General features: G+C 40.0%; 1 protein-coding gene across 2 annotated transcripts in view; it reads left to right on the forward strand.

Moving 5' to 3' along the window:
• Positions 1-21,964, forward strand: part of LOC127456160 (tetraspanin-4-like) — a 173,088-nt gene extending 151,124 nt beyond the window's left edge. For both annotated transcript variants that reach the window (XM_051724506.1, XM_051724505.1), the window contains 4 exons: positions 13,360-13,461; positions 15,510-15,641; positions 18,157-18,240; positions 18,330-21,964. In XM_051724506.1, coding sequence (XP_051580466.1) covers positions 13,360-13,461; positions 15,510-15,641; positions 18,157-18,240; positions 18,330-18,398 — 387 coding nt within the window. In that variant the 3' untranslated portion in view covers positions 18,399-21,964. The remainder of the gene's footprint in view (positions 1-13,359; positions 13,462-15,509; positions 15,642-18,156; positions 18,241-18,329) is intronic.
• Positions 21,965-22,251: the final 287 nt, after the last annotated feature.

Below are 22,251 nucleotides of genomic sequence, written 5' to 3' on the forward strand. Positions count from 1 at the left end.
AAAAAAAAAAATTATTGTAGGCTTACTGTAGTGAATCGGGGTAAGACAAGGACATGGTTTGAACTTTAATGAACTTTTGTTAATTGTAACCAAAAAAATCTTACATAGTCAAATGCCAAATGTCAAATTTATTTATAAAGCACAATTAAAAACAACCATTGTTGACCAATGTGCTGTACATCGAAGTATTAAACAAAAATAAAACATTATAAAAATTGACATCCAATAAATAAACATTATGTTTTATCAAATATATCCTAAATATTAAACATAACATAGTGCAGCTTTAACTAATGTTGTTAACTAATGTTAACAAATGGAATCTTAATGTAAAGTGTTACCATCTTTTTTAATGCTTTACTTGTGTGCCACAATAATTTAATGCATTTTAATTATCTGTATTTTATATATATATATATATATATATATACACACACACACACACACACACACACACACACACACACACACACACTGGTGGCCAAAAGTTTGGAATAATGTACAGATTTTGCTCTTATGGAAAGAAATTTCACTTCATCAAAGTGGCATTCAACTGATCTCAATGTATAGTCATTAATAACATGAAATATTACTATTACAGTTTGAAATTTTTTTTACAGAACTTCTTAAACTACTTCAAAGGATTCTCATCAAAAAATCCTCCACATGTAGCAATGACAGCTTTGTAGATCCTTGGCATTCTAGCTGTCAGTTTGTCCAGATACTCAGGTGACATTTCACCCCACACTTCCTGTAGCACTTGCCATAGATGTGGCTGTCTTGTCGGGCACTTCTCATGCACCTTACAGTCTAGCTAATCCCACAAAAGCTCAATGGGGTTAAGATCCATAACACTCTTTTCCAATTATCTGTTTTCCAACATCTGTGTTTCTTTGCCCACTCTAATCTTTTCTTTTTGTTTTTCTGTGTCAAAAGTGGTTTTTCTTTGCAATTCTTCCCATAAGGCCTGCACCCCTGAGTCTTTTCTTTTTCTTTTTTCCCCTTTTTCTCCCTATTTGGAATGCCCAATTCCCACTGCGCTGTTAAGTCCTTGTGGTCACGTCGTGATTCGCCTCAATCTGGGTGGCGGAGGATGAATCCCAGTTGCCTCCGCGTCTGAGACCATCAACCCACTCATCTTATCACGTGGCTTGTTGAGCGCATTGCCATGGAGACATAGCACATGTGGAGGCTTTACGCCACCCACTGCGGCATCCGCGCTCAACTCACCATGCGCCCCACTGAGAACGAACCACATTATAGCGACCACAAGGAGGTTACCCCATGTGATTCTACCCTCTCTAGCAACCGGGCCAATTTGGTTGCGTAGGAGACCTGGCTGGAGTCCCTCAGCACGCCCTGGGATTCGAACTAGCAAACTAGTGAACTCCAGGGGTGGTAGCCAGCATCTTTTACCACTGAGCTACCCAGGCCCATTCAATGAAGCTGTCAGCTGAGGACATGTGAGGTGTCTATTTCTCAAACTAGAGACTCTGATGTACTTATCCTCTTATTTAGTTGTACATCTGGGCCTTCCAAATCTCTTTCTGTCCTTGTTAGAGCCAGTTGTCCTTTGTCTTTGAAGACTGTAGTGTACACCTTTGTATGGAATCTTCAGTTTTTGGCAATTTCAAGCATTGTATAGCCTTCATTCCTCAAAACAGTGATTGACTGATGAGTTTCTAGAGAAAGCTGTTTCTTTTTTGCCATTTTTGACCTAATATTGACCTTAAGACATGCCAGTTTATTGCATAGTGTGGCAACTCAAAAACAAACACAAAGACAATGTTAAGCTTCATTTAATGAACCAAATAGCTTTCAACTGTGTTTGATATAATGGCAAGTGATTTTCTAGTACCAAATTAGGAATTTAGCATGATTACTCAAGGATAAGGTGATGGAGTGATGGCTGCTGGAAATGGAGCCTGTCTAGATTTGATCAAAAATCACTTTTTCAAATAGTGATGGTGCTGTTTTTTACATCAGTAATGTCCTGACTATACTGTGTGATCAGTTGAATGCCACTTTGGTGAATTAAAGTATCAATTTTCTTACGAAACAGCAAAATCTTTACATTATTAAAAAGTTTGGCCGCCAGTGTATATATATATATATATATATATATGTGTGTGTGTGTGTGTGTGTGTGTGTATACACTGATCAGCCACAACATTAAAACCACCTGCCTAATATTGTGTAGGTCCCCCTTGTGCCGCCAAAACAGCACCAACCCACATCTCAGAATAGCATTCTGAGTTGCTATTCTTCTCATCACAATTGTACAGAGTGGTTATCTGAGTTACCGTAGACTTTGTCAGTTCAAACCAGGCCTGCCATTCTCTGCTGATCTCTCTCATCAACAAGGCATTTTCGTCCAAAGAACTGCCACTCACTGGATGTTTTTTGTTTTTGGCACCATTCTAAATTCTAGAGACTGTTGTATTTGAAAATCCCAGGAGATCAGCAGTTACAGAAATGTTCCATGAGTGAAAATGTAATTGTAGTGACCTCTTCATTCACTCTGTGTTACTTCCTCATATTTATTATTATTTATGATTTTATTACTGTATGACTTTTATGGGAGGACTGAAGTGTGAAGGACATTACAGCTGTAATCAGTATTGGTGGAAGGATCACAAGGAATAATGGAGGAAGTGGTTTTACCTGCTGATATAAATGTGAGCGTGCAGATCATGCATGTTTGAGATGCAGCATCTCTTGGCATGCGGTCTGTCATGAGAACTGGTTGGAGGTGTTCAAAACCCTTCTGCCATGCTTATTTAATGCATATTTACTGTTGAAATGACAGCACTAGAAATGGTTCCTCCCGCACAGACCTGATTACTGTCTGGAAAACTGTCGGAAAGCCAATCCTTGTTGCTTTTATCGGCAGTATAGATTACTGTCATTCCACTGCTTCCTTCCTGTTTCCTGTTTTTCACTGTTTGTGGTGCTGAATAATTCATTAATGACAGTCTGTTTGGCCAACTGATGACGAAATTGCAGAAAAGATGCAAACTGCTCATATATAACTCATGCTGGTTATCTCAGGAGACTAATGAGAGAAGGAGCATGATATTCCATGAATACTTGACAGCCGTCTCATAGGAGTAGTTCAAATGTTAAGATGTGAACAATTAGTGAAAATTGCCAGTGATGTGCAGTAGCTTCACTAGCTTTTAGATCAAGCAGCTATTCAGTAGCAAAGCTATTTTATTGATTAGGTAGTGGCGTAATGTTGACAAAAGCGCTGCAGGTCTACAGCGCTGCATTTTATATCAAGCCGTGTATCCGATGTTTACTGCTGCAGTTTTGAATCAGAACTAAAGATGTGTGATTCACAAATTAATCACTCTTTGGTTCTTTACAATGAATTGGTCATACGTGATAGCAAAATGATCTGAATCGGTTCACAATTCAGTCTGAAACCCTCAGATTGTTCATGTGGGCACTGAATTGTTTGGAGAATATCTCACTCATGAACACAGTGACAGAATAAAACACGGAGAACAAAGAGAGTTGCACTGGATATTTATCTACAATCACTGGAAACCAAAACCTGCAAATGCATCTTTTCGTTTGCCAGTGATAAAGAAGGTCTTTTTTAAGTTCAACACGTGTGCAGCTTGTGAACGAAAGACATTTTACAACCAAAAGAGTTCAAAAACACTTAGTAGCCGACATGAAAACACATAAAAAGTACCATGGAATTACCATGTTTTTTGGACATGTATACCATTACCTTTAAGCACCATGTAAATACAGAATGCTTATACTATACTGTACAATGGCTTTGATAAACATCATTTGAATAAGTCTTTTAGATGCTGTGTCTATGTCCTTGTGCTCTGTGCATCTGGTTGGAAAAAAAAAATGAAGTAGCTTAAATGTAGCAAGCTACTTGTGTAGCTTGTAATGTAACTAGCTTCTTTCTCTGAAAAGTATCTTTCATCTCAACTCAACGTATTTTTCTGTCTAGTAGTTGGTAGCTTAGCTAGCTAAATTTTTCCCCGCTGCTCTGGAGTTGGTAAGCAGACCACTCCATCCCCTGGTGGAGGGTCAGGAGAAGAATCTTCTGTTACCTTTTCATTTAATTTCGCCGCATGCCCAAGTGGCTGCGGTACCCAAAAGTTCAGCAAAAGAGCGGTTTCCTTGTTCCCTGGGTCACATTCCCGGTGCGCACGGCCGTCATCACGACCACCGTCCACCATTCCATTTCGGCAGGTTTCGCGCTCCAGCGGTGGCCTCCCTGCCCCTGCGTGCCCAACTGTGGCACAAATCCGCCCCCGATGTGACGGTCTCCACGGGTCACGAGGACAAACCTCTTCCTTCCCATCCCAGGCTGTTCCGGGGGTGGTCACAAGGAGCCAGGCAAGTGCTTCGATGTCCCTGAACTCAGCACGGCCACGGCACAACGTGGCACCTTAGGCTCCACCCTGCCGTGAGGCCCCGTCCGACAAGATTGTCCCCTTGGTCCCCCTCGCCCGGAGCTTGGATGTTTGGCTTGCGCTTTCCAACCCATCGCGATCGCTGATCCGGACCGTCCGACTCGGCTATGCAATTCAGTTGGCCAGGTGTCCGCCCAGGTTCAGCGGCATCCACTTCACCTCGGTACCTTGCGCGCGGAAATCGCTACCCTCCTACGGAAGGGTGCGATAGAGCCTGTCTCTCCGGCCGAGATGAAGAAGGGGTTTTACAGCCCCTACTTCATTGTACCGAAGAAAGGCGGCGGGTTGCAGCCAATCTTGGACCTGCGAGTACTGAACCGGGCATTACACAGACTCCCGTTCAAGATGCTGACGCAAAAACGCATTCTAACGAGCGTCCGGCATCAAGATTGGTTCGCGGTGGTAGACCTGAAGGACACGTACTTCCACGTCTCAATTCTACCTCGACACAGACCCTTCCTGCGGTTTGCATTCGAGGGTCGGGTGTATCAGTACAAGGTCCTCCCTTTCGGCCTGTCCTTGTCCCCTTGCATCTTCACGAAGGTCGCAGAGGCAGCCCTTGCCCCATAAAGGGAAGTGGGCATTCGCATCCTCAACTATCTCGACGACTGGTTAATCCTAGCTCACTCTCGGGATGTGTTGTGTGCGCACAGGGACCTGGTGCTCTTGCACTTCAGCCGACTAGGGCTTCGGGTCAACTGGGAAAAGAGCAAGCTCCTCCCGGTTCAGAGCATCTCTTTTCTCGGCTTTGAGTTGGACTCAGTCTCGATGATGGCACGCCTCACGAACGAGCATGCACAGTCGGTGCTGACCTGTTTGAAGGCATTCAGACAGAAGACAGCGGTTCCACTGAAACAGTTTCAGAGGCTTCTGGGGCATATGGCATCCTCAGCGGTGGCCACACGCTCGGGTTGATGCATATGAGACCGCTTCACCACTGGTTCCAGACTCGAGTCCCGAGATGGGCATGGCACCGTGGGACACATTGTGTGGCCATCACACCGGTCTTTCGCCACCTCTTCAGCCCTTGGACCGACCTCACATTTCTACGGGCAGGCGTTCCCCTAGAGCAGGTCTCCAGGCACATCGCGGTTACGACAGACGCCTCCAAAATGGGCTGGGGTGCTGTATGCAATGGGCAGGCAGCCACCGGCTCCTGGACAGGCCCACGGCTACGTTGGCACATCAACTGCCTCGAGTTGTTGGCAATTCTGCTCGCCCTGTGGAGGTTTTGGCCATTGATCCAGGGCAAGCATGTGTTAGTTTGGACAGACAACTCAGCAATGATGGTATACATCAACCATCAAGGAGGTTTACGCTCCAGTTGTATGTCACAACTCGCCTGCCGTCTCCTCCTCTGGAGTCAGCAGCACCTCAAGTCGCTGCGAGCCACTCACATCCCAGGTGACCTCAACACTGCAGCGGACGCGCTGTCATGACAGGTTACCCTCAGGGGAGAGTGGAGGCTCCACCCTCAGGTGGTCCAGCTGATTTGGAGTCGATTCGGGCAGGCACAGGTAGACCTGTTCGCTTCCCGAGAATCCTCCCACTGCCCGCTCTGGTACGCCCTGACCGAGGCACCTCTCAGTATAGACACACTGGCACACAGCTGGCCCCCTGGACTACGCAAATATGCATTTCCCCCAGTGAGCCTACTTGCACAGACCCTGTACAAGGTCAGGGAGGACGAGGAGCAGGTCATCCTAGTAGCACCCTACTGCCCACCCAGATGTGGTTTTCGGACCTCACGCTCCTTGCGATAGCCCCCCCCGGTGAATTCCCCTGAGGAAGGACCTTCTTTCTCAGGGACGGGGCACCATCTGGCACCCACGACCAGACCTCTGGAATCTCCATGTCTGGCCCCTGGACGGGACATGGAAGACTTAAGTGGCCTACCACCCGCAGTGGTAGACATGATCACTCAGGCTAGGGCTCCCTCTACGAGGCGCCTGTATGCTTGAAGTGACGTCTGTTCACTAAGTGGTGTTCTTCCCGATGCGAAGACCCCCAGACATGTGCAGTCAGATCAGTGCTTTCCTTCCTGCAGGAGAGGTTGGAGGGGTGGCTGTCCCCCTCCACCTTGAAGGTGTATGTAGCCGCTATAGCAGCACACCATGACACAGTGGACGGTAAGTCCTTAGGGAAGCACAACCTGATCATCAGGTTCCTGAGAGGCACCAGGAGGTTGAATCCCTCCAGACCGCACTTCATTCCCTCATGGGACCTCTCTGTAGTTCTTCAGGGTCTATGGGGAGCCCCCTTTGAGCCCCTGGAGTCAGCTGAGCTTAAGGCACTCTCTTTAAAGACTGCCCTCCTGACTGCGCTCACTTCCATCAAGAGGGTAGGTGACCTGTAAGCGTTCTCTGTCAGCGAAACGTGCCTGGAGTTCGGTCCGGGCTACTCTCACGTGATCCTGATACCCCGACCGGGCTATGTGCCCAAGGTTCCCACGACCCCATTTAGGGATCAGGTGGTGAACCTGCAAGCGCTGCCCCAGGAGGAGGCAGATCCAACCCTGAGTTCGGTCCTGACTACTCTCACGTGATCCTGCGCCCCCTGCAGGGCTACGAGCCCATTCTACCAGGAGTGTGGCGGCCTCCTGGGCCTTGACCAGTGGCGCCTCTCTAACAGACATTTGCAGCGCAGCGGGCTGGGCAACACCCAACACATTTGCGAGGTTCTACAATCTCCGGGTTGAGCCGGTTTCGTCCCGTGTCTTGCTAGGTATGAACAGGTAAGTCCGGGACAGCTGGCCGGGTGTATCGCTTGCGCATAGTGCCTTTCACCTCCCCTGAGTTGAAGACGTGTGCTGTTGACTCCCAGTAGTGTTCACAAAGTGTGTTCCCTGGATGACTTCCTCCGAGCCCTGTGGCAGATGATTTTGCGTGAGAAACTTGCTGCAGGCTCAGTACATGTGCTAACTAAGCCCTGTACTAGGGTAGGTTCTCCGCATGTGTTGGTTCCCCATAGGTGACCCCATGTGACGTATATCTTCCGCTAAATAATTTCCCTGTTGGTAAACTGCATCTTCCTTGGGCAGAGGCCCCTCTGCCACAGTCACCATGTTTGTAGAAACTCCTCCCCCGTTGGGTAGGACCTACCATGGGACTTCTCTACATGAAATACTTCCGACAAGGCTCGGCAAGACCATGTGACCATTTCCACTCAAAATACCCCTCCCCCCGACGTAAACACTGGTGGCCCCAGTTGGTTAACAAATTTCACTCCTTTTTGTGGAGAGAAAAAAGAGGATAAGAGGTCAAGACTGGGCTAGCCTGTCCCTATCTTTTGGGCAGTCGACTTGTCCCTGAAGGACCGTTTGATGCTCATAACAACATTGAGGGAGGTTACATGTCGGCCTGGTGCGCTGGCTACGAGGCACACAGTGGTCTGCCCATCTTGCACCACCAGTTCACGTAACACAGTTAAGCTAGTTGTGGCATTTCGTATAGGGACCCCTAGTGTCACTACATCGACACAACGTCAAGTGAGTGACAGATAGGGAACATCCTTGTTACTTTCGTAACCTCCGTTCCCTGATGGAGGGAACGAGACGTTGTGTCCCTCCTGCCACAACGCTGGACTACCCGCTGAAATGGCCGGGACCTTGTCTCGGCTCCTCAGCACAAAACCTGAATGAGTGGTTGCATACCAGCTCCTTTTTTACCCGTATATTCGAGGGAGTGGTATGTAAAAAAGGCCAATTCCCATTGGCCTTTTTTCAAAGACCAGAGGTGTTTTGGGCTCCCAAGAATGACCCCTACTTCGTCTCTTTCCCTCCCATCAGGGAACGGAGGTTACGAAAGTAACCAGGACGTTTGGGGTACAGTTGCCTAACCAAAGCCTTTTGTCAACAAAAAGCTAACATGAACAGATAACAGTCTTGTTATATAGCATAATATTCACTACATGAATAAAACAGCATACATCATGTCATATAAACATTATAGCTCTCATTTTTATATGTCATGAAAGACAGTGGAACTTGAGACAAAACATTATAACATAAACCAAAAAGTGCAACGTGGTCTCATAGAATCACATTACATTGTTGCAAAATGATTTTATGTGGCACATTGTCCATATCGTGGCAGTTTCCTGGTGAAATGAACACTAGAGGTGCTACATCAACAATTAGGCCTTTTATTCACTTACACACAAATCATGACTAAAACGGCAGATCATCAGTTCATAAGCACTTACTTTTGCTGTGTTCCTCACACAATGCTATCTTATGAGATCTAAACACTTTCACTATAGTGCATGACTAATATTAACCTTTGCATTACATAACTAATTACATTTACAAGCTTGTTAGAGTGCGATCAAATTGCGCAGTAGGTCAACTGATAGAACGTTGCACTTGCGATGCAAAAGATCAGGTAAGAGTCCTGAAGAGCATGTGAGTCGACACGTAAGCTGAAAGTGACAAAAAAGCAGCACAAAATGACATGGTTGCTTCAGAAATTTAGTTTTTCATCTCACATTTGCTTTTTCTGACACATCGGTTAGGTTTAGGTTTAAGGTTTATGGTAGGGAGTTTGTTATTTAAAACTCAGAACGTTAACCTTAAAATCCTCATCTTTTTGGGAGAACATTTAACTCTCTTGTAGCACAACACAGTGGACATTTCACCTCATGACTGCAGCGATACGTCTAATGAACCACGTAATATAATTTTGCAAACATTTTGCCACAGTTACGTAATTTTCATGAGATCACGCTTAAAAAGTGCTTTCAGAACTGGCATAAATGAGACTGATTCAAGAGAATTTATAGTGCGTCTTCACATAAATCTAGGTTACAATCTTGTTGCATAATGGTTGAGAACTAGTTGCGTTCGAAAGTGTGAACAAGTACTTGTCAGTCCATTCTAGTAACAACTGACATTTTACATTTTTGAGGCTTTGAGAATATGATTGCAATGTACAGGCATCACACTGATTTTAAAACTGAATGTTTGACACACATTCTCCAAAGCGCACGGCAGGTGTTCCAGTCTTGCAATAAATAGAAGCACATGTATAAAAATGGCATGTTTTCACCGTAAGGAAAGCAGTTTTGGAGAAACAGGGAAATAACTGTTAAGCCAACCTTGCCAAGGATTGACAATTTAAAACGGGCCTGATTTGGACTGCGTTCCGCAGTTGAATTGGTCTTGCTTATTGCTTTAATTGAAACATTATGGAATAATCAATCACATATTTACATATATGTAGCCACAATGACATGGTTTGTTTTAAGTTTAATATTAGTAAAAAGGTCCAGGGTTCACATGGTCATGGACAACCTGGAAGTATCAAGGAATTTTAAAACCGTGACTTCCAGGACTAGAAAAGTCATGTAAATTTTTATAGTGACATATAATGTTTATAGTTATGCTCAGCTCTGAAATATTTCAGCCGCTAGAGATTGCTCTTTGTGAGTGTAATACCTATGAAATTGTTAAAAAAAAATACATATTCATTTAACAAACAACTGGATATAAAAAAAAATGGAAATTCATTGGTCAAAGGAACCATGCGTTAAACACAAGTTCAGGCACCTACAGGAAAATCTTAGCAGAAAGAGCCTGAATCTGATCATCATCATCATCCAGAGGTAGAACATGTAGATGATGATGAAACGGTTCATAGAGTTCAACCTGACAACAGACAGACTAAACATCATTCATTTTCAATGAGAGTTGTTGATCTGAGGAAACATAAGTGGCAAGGACTGTGGCTGATATGTATGGAGATTAAACAGTATCAAAACATCTCACAAATACACACAACAATCCACAAATGCACGCAATAGATCTACACACAACACACACACACACACACACACACACACACAGCAATTCATAAATGCACTTAACAGATCCACAAGCGCACTCAATCCACAAATGCAAGCAACAGATCCACATGCGCACACAGCAATCCACATAAAGCCCAAAGTATACTTCTGTCAGATGCGTACAAGACGCATGACACAAATCTCATCATCAGCAGAGTGCGCGAGCACTGAATGTGTGCAGCCCAATTTTTCTAACCACGCATCTTTGAATGTGCAGAATGCACATGTGCCTGGAATTATTTGCATTAATAAGTGAGTCCACATGGTGGCAACAATTACATTTTGAGCCGTTGCTGTCACAAAGAAGCGCTAGAAGATTGCTGCTTTACTTCAGGAGATGAAGGTAAAAACAACAGTGGATGTGCTGTTTGTCAAGAACGCATGTCTGAGGAGGTCTGGAGATTACCTGCATTTGTATAACTCAAGTCTGAAGGAATATAAAGACACCTTTATGGGTGTAAACTCCTGAAGAGAAAGTCCAGTGTCTCAGATCAAACGTAGTGCGCATGCGCCAGCTGCCTGTGAATGCGCATACAGTTATATGGATTATACTTTGACAGGCTCGCGTTCAATTGTACGCAGACGCTGAGTGTTCGCGTCAAAATGGAAGTATACCTAGGGCTTATGCCACATCAGATCCACTCATCTGCTCAATTCAAGATGCTCGTAACAGATCCACATGCGCGCTCGATCAACAAATGTATGCAACAGATCCACACATCTGCTTAATACCGCTCAACTCTGGTGTTTTGAATATGACATCGCTTCAGTTCTCGTGACATGATGGGTACAGTGTCCAGTGGATGCGCACTTCAGAATCTCAGCAGATGCAGTAGGTCATCCGGTATTGTTCACCTACTGTATCATGGATACTGCTTATTCGGACATCTGACTTACTGGTTTTTGCATACTATGTGGTAGGGAAGTATGCTCCCTCAGATGTGGATATGGTCAGACTCAGTGGAGGTAGGAGGAGAAATGATAATGCAGCTGGAGTCCATCATGGATCTTCTCTGATGCTTTTATTCAGACAGCAGCTGACTCCAGCACAGATTTGTCAGATGAGCATGTAACTGGTTCTCCGCTGCTCAGCTGGGCTCACTCATGTTTGTCTTGGCCAGCAGTAATGCATTCACACAAGCACAGCTTTGTTCATTCATAAACTCAACAGCAGCTCATGTGTTCATAGTTTACACTCTATATGCCCCTGTCATGAAACATGAGCAGAAGGAATGTCTGTGTAAATTGTTCATAAATCCATTCTTATGGAAATTGTTGCATTGAATTTAATGAGAATGGTTTTACAGCTGATTTATACAGAAAGTTGCTCTGCTTGTTGCTATGTTTCATGAATGAGGACCAAAGTTGCTATGTTTCATGAATGAGGACCATACCGTATGTGAATAGATAGTTGTGTATTTGTGCTTAATTTTATATGGAATGTTGCTGAATTTTCTTTCAGGGGATCTGTAAGCTACATATTGAGAGCATATCTACTGCATATACATATGCGTAGATGTAGGAGAAAACAGTGACTGTTATTTTAGCAGGGTCTGGTTTAGGCCTCTCGCACCAAATTTGGGATCTTTATGATTTTTAGTCTCTGACACCCAGACATTGTTAGAGCAGAAAAAGAATAATATGAAAATCAGTAGAAAAGCAGTCAAGTTTTAGCATCTTTGGTGTTTGGAACCCTAATGATAATCCCTAATTTTTAGACGTATATTTCTTAAATCCAAAAACTAGATATTGCACTAACTGAAGAGCCACATGTGCTGCTTAGTCGTAATAATGTTGTATCAAATCAAGACTTTGGCATTGTTTTATATTAATAAATAAAGGTACATTTCTAGTTTCAACATTATTTGTACTTCAGATCTTTGTTGGACAAGAAAAACTAGCTTGATGCCATGTGACCCATATTTGGATTTAGACAATTGCAATTGGGTAAAATTTAATAGTTTACAGATGCAGCAACATTGAGAACCTCCTGTCTCTAGGATTTAACCATAAATGGTTTTAAAAATTAATATACAAAAAGGAAAGATTGTATTGAAACAGAATCTAAAAGAATATAACAATATCTTAAAGACTTCTGGATTTATCTGCACTCCAACTTCAGAACAACAACACAAAAAAAAAAAATGTTTATCTTTTTTCACAAAAAGTATTAGCAAAATGTAAAAAAAAAAAAAAAAACTGTCAAAACAGCTGGGGAAGTTTCTGAAATGTAGTTGATTTGACATGGAAGTAACATTTTAAATAGACCTCAGGTTAGATAATGAAATTATGAAAAAAAAAAGAAAAGAAAAAAAAAAAGAGTATAATACATATTTACATTTATATTTATACATATTTAAAGTGTCATGAAACCCCCCTTGTTCAGCATCAGTTTGTTCACTAATCTGAGTTAAAAAAAAAGAGTTATGAAAGGGGTGTGAAAACATGTAAAAACGTGGGCGGAAAGGGGCGGCACTGTCACGTGCAAGCTCATGCATGAGGAAGTGCAGTGATTAGTTGGAAGCATTCCTTCTTATGAATAATGTGGGGAAAACGCTCCGATTTGAATGATGTGTTAGTGTACTCTACTACCAATAACACTTTACGCATATACTTCATATTTAATGACGTTGCTTCAAGTTTAGTTTTTAAACCAGAAGAAAGAAATGGCAAAAAAACAAGTTTGCCACCAAAGTCTCAAAAAATCATGTTAGGCATCTCTCTTATATTCACATTGTTATAATGATGTCCAACTGAGATACAAAAATCAATAAAATGAGACTTTGTTCTTCAGAATATTATAGTTAACGCTCTTAAAAATATGCCATAGAAGAACCATTTTTATTTCCTCAAAGAACTGTTCAGTGAAAGGTTCTTAAAAGAACCATTTTTGAATAACCTTTTTATAGTCTAAAGAACCTTTTTCCACTACTAAGAACCTTTAGTGCAATGGGAAGTTCCATTGATGGAAACATACATGCCAATAAATAACCTTTATTTTTAAGAGTGAAGGATGAATATCATCTTTATATGTCCACATCACTGATGTTTATCTCCTCATGTGTTGCAGATTGATCTATACGCTCAGAGTGACCTAAAGAAAGGTCTGCAGCTCTTCGGCTCTGAAGGCAACATCGGTCTCACCAATGCATGGAGTATCGTACAAACTGATGTATGTGAAGTAAACCACAATCAAGACTGCATGTAGACTGCAGTTACAGCATTAGTAAAGCTGAAGGAAGGGCAGATGGTAGTTACGGGTTGGAAATGGGTTCATCTGATGTTTGAAAGGTGAACTGGGGTAAACACTATTAAGGTCATTTGATCTGGGTTGTTTACAGTGCAGGTTTATTGTGCTTACACTTCATTCATGTGCCTGTAAGTATCACATATTAGGTTAACAATGTCAAACAAGTGGACAAAAGTATAAGTGAAAAGCATGCTTGAGATGAAATATGAGACAAGTGATGTTAGAAGAAAACAAATCAAAGTGGAAAAAATCAAATAAAAAAATCAAGTGAAATATCACATGTGAGCACATAATTGGGTGTCATTACCAATCAATCTGCAATTTTGCCAAATTATGCAAAAAGTGAAATTATTATTTAGACATATCAGACATAAAATGTTCGCTCTGGTATTAGCCTTAGCAAGACAAAGGAGTCAGTCATTTTATTTGAAAAAGGTTAAGAATGTCTTTTCTATCAGTGCTGGAAATGACACTGAGCTGGGAATTTTCATGAAAAAATGACATAAATCTCCTGTGATGCATTAATACACATTGGTGGGCATAGTTAGAGTGTGAAAAATATTTTTATTTTAATTTGTCTTTTTACAAAATTATAAAGACACTTTACTTTCTAGTAAAGCTCACAGTGCTAAAAGTGCCTGAAGTTGAAGAAACACTTGTATATACACTGGGGGCCAAAAGTTTGGAATAATGTACAGATTTTGCTCTTATGGAAAGAAATTGGTACTTTTATTCACCAAAGTGGCATTCAACTGATCACAGTGTATAGTCAGGACATTAATAACGTGAAAAATTACTATTACAATTTGAAAAAAAATGTTCAGAACTTAAACTACTTAAAGAGTCTCATCAAAAAATCCTCCACGTGCAGCAATGACAGCTTTGCAGATCCTTGGCATTCTAGCTGTCAGTTTGTCCAGATAATCAGGTGACATTTCACCCCATGCTTCCTGTAGCACTTGCCATAGATGTCGCTGTCTTGTCGGGCACTTCTCACGCACCTTACAGTCTAGCTGATCCCACAAAAGCTCAATGGGGTTAAGATCCATAACACTCTTTTCCAATTATCTGTTGTCCAACATCTGTGTTTCTTTGCCCACTCTAATCTTTTCTTTTTGTTTTTCTGTGTCAAAAGTGGTTTTTCTTTGCAATTCTTCCCATAAGGCCTGCACCCCTGAGTCTTCTCTTTACTGTTTTACATGAAACTGATGTTGAGCGGGTAGAATTCAATGAAGCTGTCAGCTGAGGACATGTGAGGTGTCTATTTCTCAAACGAGAGACTCTGATGTACTTATCCTCTTGTTTAGTTGTACATCTGGGCCTTCCATATCTCTTTCTGTCCTTGTTAGAGCCAGTTGTCCTTTGTTTTTGAAGACTGTAGTGTACACCTTTGTATGGAATCTTCAGTTTTTGGCAATTTCAAGCATTGTATAGCCTTCAAACCTCAAAACAGTGATTGACTGATGAGTTTCTAGAGAAAGCTGTTTCTTTTTTGCCATTTTTGACCTAATATTGACCTTAAGACATGCCAGACTATTGCATAGTGTGGCAACTCAAAAACAAACACAAAGACAATGTTAAGCTTCATTTAACGAACCAAATAGCTTTCAACTGTGCTTGATATAATGGCAAGTGATTTTCTAGTATCAAATTAGCAATTTAGCATGATTACTCAAGGATAAGGTGATGGGGTGGTTGCTGCTGGAAATGGGGCCTGTCTAGATTTGATCAAAAATGACTTTTTTCAAATAGTGATGGTGCTGTTTTTTACATCAGTAATGTCCTGACTATCCTTTGTGATCAGTTGAATCCCACTTTGGTGAATTAAAGTACCAATTTCCTTCCGAAACAGCAAAATCTGTACATTATTCCAAACTTTTGTCCGCCAGTGTATACACACATGCACATTCACATACATGTTAATCTGTGTTCATCAGTTCATAATGTCTCTGTGTATATGTGTGTTGCAGTTTCGCTGCTGTGGTGTGACCAATCACACTGACTGGTTTCATGTGTATAATGCGACGCGTGTGCCGGACTCATGTTGTCTGGAGTTCAGTGATAACTGCGGTCTGGAGAATCCTGGCACCTGGTGGACAGCTGTAAGAAACAGAACAATGCAATCATTACATTTCTATTTGACTTTAGTCTCTATCACAAACTCAAACCACCACATGTGGCATAATCTGTGAAGATATATACATTTTAAATCACTGTCAATGGTTAAAGTCCCCATCAACAAAATATTCCTTTCCATGTTGACATTTCCCATTGAAACAGGAAGTTGTGGCAGGAGGTAGTGAAGAGCTTTTCATATAGTCAATAGCCGTTACTTTACATCACTGCCTAGAAGAAACACAATTTGTAATGTGATATTACTAGTCGTGTTAGGGTTAAGTTAGCAGATGATGATGATGTCATCAGCATTTCTGGTCCATTTTCCATGAAGAGAAAATAAGATTTGATGTTTAAATGCAAATGTCTGCTAAGTTTATTTTGTTGAGATGTACACTAGATTAGGGCTTGCATGGCTACTCAGTGTTACTAGTGGAGGACTCACCTGCTGAAAACAATAGAAACCCTCTGTAACTCTAATGGTTTTAATGGTTTCAATGGGAACTGTATTGGTTTGAATAGAAACTATAATGATCCTCATGAGTCTCTACTGGAAATGTGTTGGCTTCTCTTGGTGGCATGTTATTTCTGGTGGATACCATTAGGGACCACTACATATCTGTAATGGAAACCAAAACAACCAATTTCTATTGTTTTTTCAGCAGGGCGGTTACTCGGTGGGTTAATGTATACCTTATGTAAATGACTCAGCGGTTGCGTTAACCAGAAATATTTCCGCTATTTATCACATGTGAAAAACATTGATGGATAATTCCAATCCAAATGAAATATCTGTCATTTTGACACATAGAATACAAGAAAGAAAACTATTTTAAACCATAGCACATTCACTTAATTTTAAACCTATTTACTATATGTGGTATATGTGTGGCTTCACACTCTCTCTCCCTGTGTGTAAGTGACAGATTCATGTTTCTTGCATTGTCTTGATTGGTTTCAAGGCGTGCCACAAAAATGTTGGCTTGTATGTGTAAATGAACACTTCAGCCTCGTGTGACCCCTCGTCCAAATGCGTGGACGTTGTATTTTGGCTTTGATATATGCAACGCATAATTTAAATGAATAAAAACCAACTGAATACTGTTCACAAGACTCTACAATGTCATTTAAGGGTTAAAGTTCTGCCACACCGAGTCACATGACACAACGACATGCAACAAAATGTGCCTCTGATAAGAAATCTCTTTAAGTTTTTTTTTGTTTTTTGTTTGGTTGTGAAGAGGAGAGTCTAGTTTCATTTGATATTCCGCTTTAAAAAAATCTGTTCATTTTTTGCATGTTAGCACGCTGATAAACATGATGTCCACAAACGAGGATTTTGGGACATTATTCCCTCAAAAGATGAAAAAAAAACATGTTATTTATTTTGAATAAGTTTCAACTCTAACACATCTGTGGGTCATTTCATTTCATTTGAATATATATTTTGTTTGGTTTTATTTTGCTCTCACTGTACACTACGGTTCTATTCATTAACATTAGTAAATGCATTCCTATATATTTACTGTGCATTTTCACACTGAGAATAAATGAGTTCATATAAAGACACTGAAAATTTTTTTTTAGCTTTTCGATGGAGTTAGGATGAAAATAAGGTGCATTTAAAACTGTCTGAGACCAGTGCAGACAGACAGCACACTGGAGGTTAAGTCATTCACTAATTAGGGAGAAAGGGAGCATACTTTTGCTTTCTATGCAAAGTAACTGCATTTACTCCTAAAATCCAACCAAAAGTTCAGTTTCAGGCTGCAGATGATGTCTCAAAAACATGAATAACCAACACTCCTGGAAACATAATAAACAATTTGATGAAAAAAATGTGACTTTCTATAGCTTGTTATTATTTAAAATTGTACAACATAGTCCAGCTGTCCACATTTTTTGCTTGCTTATTAGGTGCTACTAGTTACAAATCAAAAAGGGAAATGGAAAATGCACACAGCAGTCACGCTCGAGTCTCAGGAGGTTAAATGTCTGCAGCGCTGTGCTGTGTTCTTCCCTATATGTACTTTGCTAACACAAAACACTCTGTGTTAATTTTATTCACACTTTATCATAATTTCAAATATATTTGCAAATATTTGAAAACGTTTCTGCACGTAAATGCACAGGATATACTTTGTAGACAGAATGCATCAACTAATGGCAGAAGAAACCGAGTAGTCGACAGGTTTCTTCTGTTTTCAGATATTTGCTAATATATTTGAAATTACGCTAGTGTAAGTGCAACCCCTAATAGAGATGACCTCTAAACTAAAAGCCACAAAGCTCACCTTTCGATTTCATGAGGTTTTTAAAAAAGTCAGGAGTATATTTGATTGGAAAATACTTTTATCTACACATCTGCTAAATGTTTCCATCAGCACATCCAAATACTCATTTTGCCTCTGTAAAGTGAGTGTGCAGTGTTTCCATAGAGGAAACACTGCATCTCTTTTATTGAACCAAACATGATTTATATGTGTGTTTGTGTGTTGACAGCCATGTTATGAGCGTGTGAAGGGCTGGCTTCAGGAGAATCTCATCGCTCTGTGGATTTTTGCACTGTGCACAGCACTAACACAGGTACTGAACACACACACACACACACACAGAGCCAGCACTTTAACAGATCAAATATTGATGAACACCACCTGATGTGTTTGTGTTTCCAGATCCTGGGACTTGTGTTCTCTATGACGATGTTTTGTCACGCAGTGAAAGTGGACACGTTCTATGCATAGAGACCAGCAGCACCTAACAGGACCAAATTAACACACAACCGTGTCTGACATTTCTGCCCGCACACTCATTCTGTTACACACATCTGTGTTTATCACTGTGGCCATCAAGTGTAAAGTTCACTAACACACTGCTATTGACAACATGATTTTATAGTTCAATCAAATTAATAGAATAAAACTATTCTTTAATGGCTCTTTATTTTGAATAATGGACAATTTTTTTTCTTGTCCATTTTGGAAAAAAATAAAATAAAAAATAAATCTCGGAGCAGCACTAAACAGGGAGACCAGTAACTAATGTCATTGTTTTATACTTGTATAATTTCATATTAATAAGTATGCTATGTAATATAGACATTTATATTTATTCCGAGTGAGTTCCCAACATATTTAAAAGGCAAGATATTAAGATCACACTTTTGTATGTATGACTTTATGAAAATATGGCCTCAAGTCTTTGAAGCAAAAACAGTATAGACTTTATTGAAGGAACAATAAAGTATCGATACTGATGTAGGAACAAGCACAACCCTGTAGGCTATTCATCAGTCATTTCCAATTCCGAATGTAAAAGAGTAAAATTAGCACAATTTAAATGTATGCTAATTTACAGTGGCTGCAAGAAGTGTTTGGACACTTGAAGGGAATTGTGTCATTTTTTCCTCACTTGTGGTAACAAATGGAATTTTATTTTTTATTTTTTGGTTGGCAAACAGGTAGCCCCGCCCCAAACCAGTGCCATTGGTTGAGCTATAAGATGACATGTCGGGCTGCTCAAACAAACAGAGCAATGTTTTGAAAGCACCACACACACTCTTAAAGAAGTCAATAAACGAATTGCTTACTTGTAGTTAACTCTAAAAATTTAATTAGGATACAGGAAATGTTTTAACATTGAACAAAATTACTCAAAGCAGCTTTAAGTGACATTGATATTTTGTCATCTTATAATATAATGACATTCAAGTCACTTCAAAGCAAGTGTCATCTGCAAACAAATGCTGCTGGATCTTTTCTCAAAACTAACTTGACATTTCTGTGTGATTTTTGCTCAATGACTTTGAATGAACTGGTGTTGTTCATTTACACACTACCGCTATTCTTTTAAAAAATGTATTTTTTGTGAAAGGTTTTGCTTGTGCTATCTTTCTTTCAAATAAATGACACTTGCTTAAATATTTTGTTATATAATGTAAGGACATTTACATGTTTCTAAATGTCCAAATACTTTTTGTGGCCACTCCATATTGACTGATAACTTCATGTTCAGTCGTGGAGAAACATTTCAGATCTATAAAAATATGTGAAGAACAGCAAGATGAAAAATATTAAAGGAATATTCCAGGTTCAATACAAGTTGAGCTCAATCGACAACATTTGTGGCATAGTGTTGATTACAACAAAAATTAATTTCGTCCCTCCTATTCTTTACAAAAAGTAAAAATCTGTGTTCCAGTGAGATACTTACAATGGAAGTGAATGGGGCCAATCTGCAAACATGTTTTAAAAGTATAGACACAAGACATAAACAGTATGTGTGTTAACATGATTTTAGTGTGATAAAATCACTTACTAACCTTTTGTGTGTAAAGTTACTGTATATCCAATTTAACAACTTTGTTGCAATGATGACAACACATTAAACCCTGAAACCCTATAACAACAGTAAAAACAACGATTTAAACAACAGAAGAATTAACCTTGTGTGACCCTGCATCCACATGTGTTGTATTTTGGCTTTGCTATATGCAACGCATAATTTAAATGAATTTAAACCGACTGAATACTGTTCACATGACTCTAGATTGTCAATTAAGGATTAAAGTTCTGCCGCACCAAGTCACATGACATAAAATTAGTTTAATTTCTTGAAGCATTCCTACGGACGTAGTGCCAACAAAGTGCCTCTGGTAAGAAATATCTTTATGTTTTTTTATTGAAACCTGTTTGGTTGTAAAGAGGAGAGTCTCTAGTTTTGTTTGATACGACGCTTTAAAAAATCTGTTCATTTTCCACGCGTTAGCGCGCTGATAAACAAACATGATGTCCACATACGAGGATTTTGGGACATTATTCCCTCAAAAGTTGAAAAAAACATGTTAGTTATTTTGAATAAGTTTCAACTCTAACACATCTGTGGGTCATTTCATTTCATTTGAATATATATTTTGTTTGGTTTTATTTTGCTCTCACTGTACACTACGGTTCTATTCATTAACATTAGTAAATGCATTCCTATATATTTACTGTGCATTTTCACACTGAGAATAAATGAGTTCATCCAAAAGCTAAAAAAATTAAATTAAATTAAATTAAACAGGCTTTATATGGAGTTAGGATGAAAATAAGGTGCATTTAAAACTGTTCTGAGACCAGTGCAGACAGACAGCACACTCAAGTCATTCACTAAATAGGAAGCAAGGGCTCTCTATGCAGCAAGTGCGTTCACTCTTAAAATCTAACCAAAAGTTCAGTTCAGTGCAGATGATGTCTCAAAAACATGATTAACCAACACTCCTGGAAACTTAATAAAAATGTTTTAATGAAAAACATCTGACTTTCTATAGCTTGGTATTATTTAAAATTGCACAACTTAGTCCCGCTGTCCACAAATGAGAACATATATTTTTAGGAACTATTTTCTCTAGAATTTTTTTTTGGTTTGCTTGTTCATTTGGTGCTACTAGTTACAAATCAAAAAGGGAAATGGAAAATGCACACAGCAGTCACGCTCTAGTCTCAGGAGGATAATGTACTTTTATAAATTTATAAGCTTCACATTTTTGCCTTTAAACCCTCCAAAAATTGGCCCCATTCACTTCCATTTTAAGTGCCTCACTGTAACTCAGATTTTTGCTTTTTTTAAAGAAAAGTAGGGATGATTTTTGTGGTAAACAAATTCTGTCGATTGAACAATTTGTATTGAACGCAGAATTAAAGATCTTTAGTGTAAAAATAGAGATGTGTACCGGTCAAAGGTTAAGAGAAAGATTGTCTACTCTGTTGCAGAATGACAAAGATAGAAAGACTGAGAATAGTATACTAACATACTACTCTTATTATTGCTGCAGTAGGCAGTATGTATACAGTACTGTGAACAACAGAATACACATTTTCTGTATGAAATACCCAGATGACCTACTACATTTGCCAAATTGTGCACTATACAACAGAGCACACTGTGTGAGATATGGCATACTACCATTACTATTTTTGCCATATCTATATACAAAGTAGTATTGTTGTATTTTCACACAAAATGGGATTAATAATTCAAAACAGCCATTTTAATTTCCTTAATGATAATAAGATGCTAAATATGCAATGTGAAGACTGTTGGAAATGTTTATTATGGAATACTGCATACTGTTCCATTCACTGTTTTATAAATAAATACATCAGAAATTGTAGGCAGTATGCAGTATACAGTATACTGCACAGTATTTAGCAAGTAGTAATTTGTATTCAGTTCTGAAGATAATCTGAGTAAAAGAAAGGTACAGTCATGTGACCATCTCCGAAGTGTACACCTGTGAGAAATATATTATAAATAAAGCGTTTACAACAAGGTGGATGTGTTTGCTGATTATCATTATTGATTACCATCAAAATCACTTCTTAAAGGTGCACTCAGTAAGTATTTGCTCATTTAAAAAGTTTTACACATGAAGACGATATTATTAACGTTGATATCATTAAATCATTTGAGTTATGAAAACCAACAGCTGCACAATTTGAGCCTGAACTCATTTGCACTCCAACTAACTCTTAAAATGGTTGTCCACTATGGCGGCAAATCAATGCCAATAATCCGCACTCGTTATTGACGCTCGAACGCGCGATAGATTAAAGC

The sequence above is a fragment of the Myxocyprinus asiaticus genome, chromosome 18, assembly GCF_019703515.2.
Source record: "Myxocyprinus asiaticus isolate MX2 ecotype Aquarium Trade chromosome 18, UBuf_Myxa_2, whole genome shotgun sequence".
NCBI lineage: Eukaryota > Metazoa > Chordata > Actinopteri > Cypriniformes > Catostomidae > Myxocyprinus > Myxocyprinus asiaticus.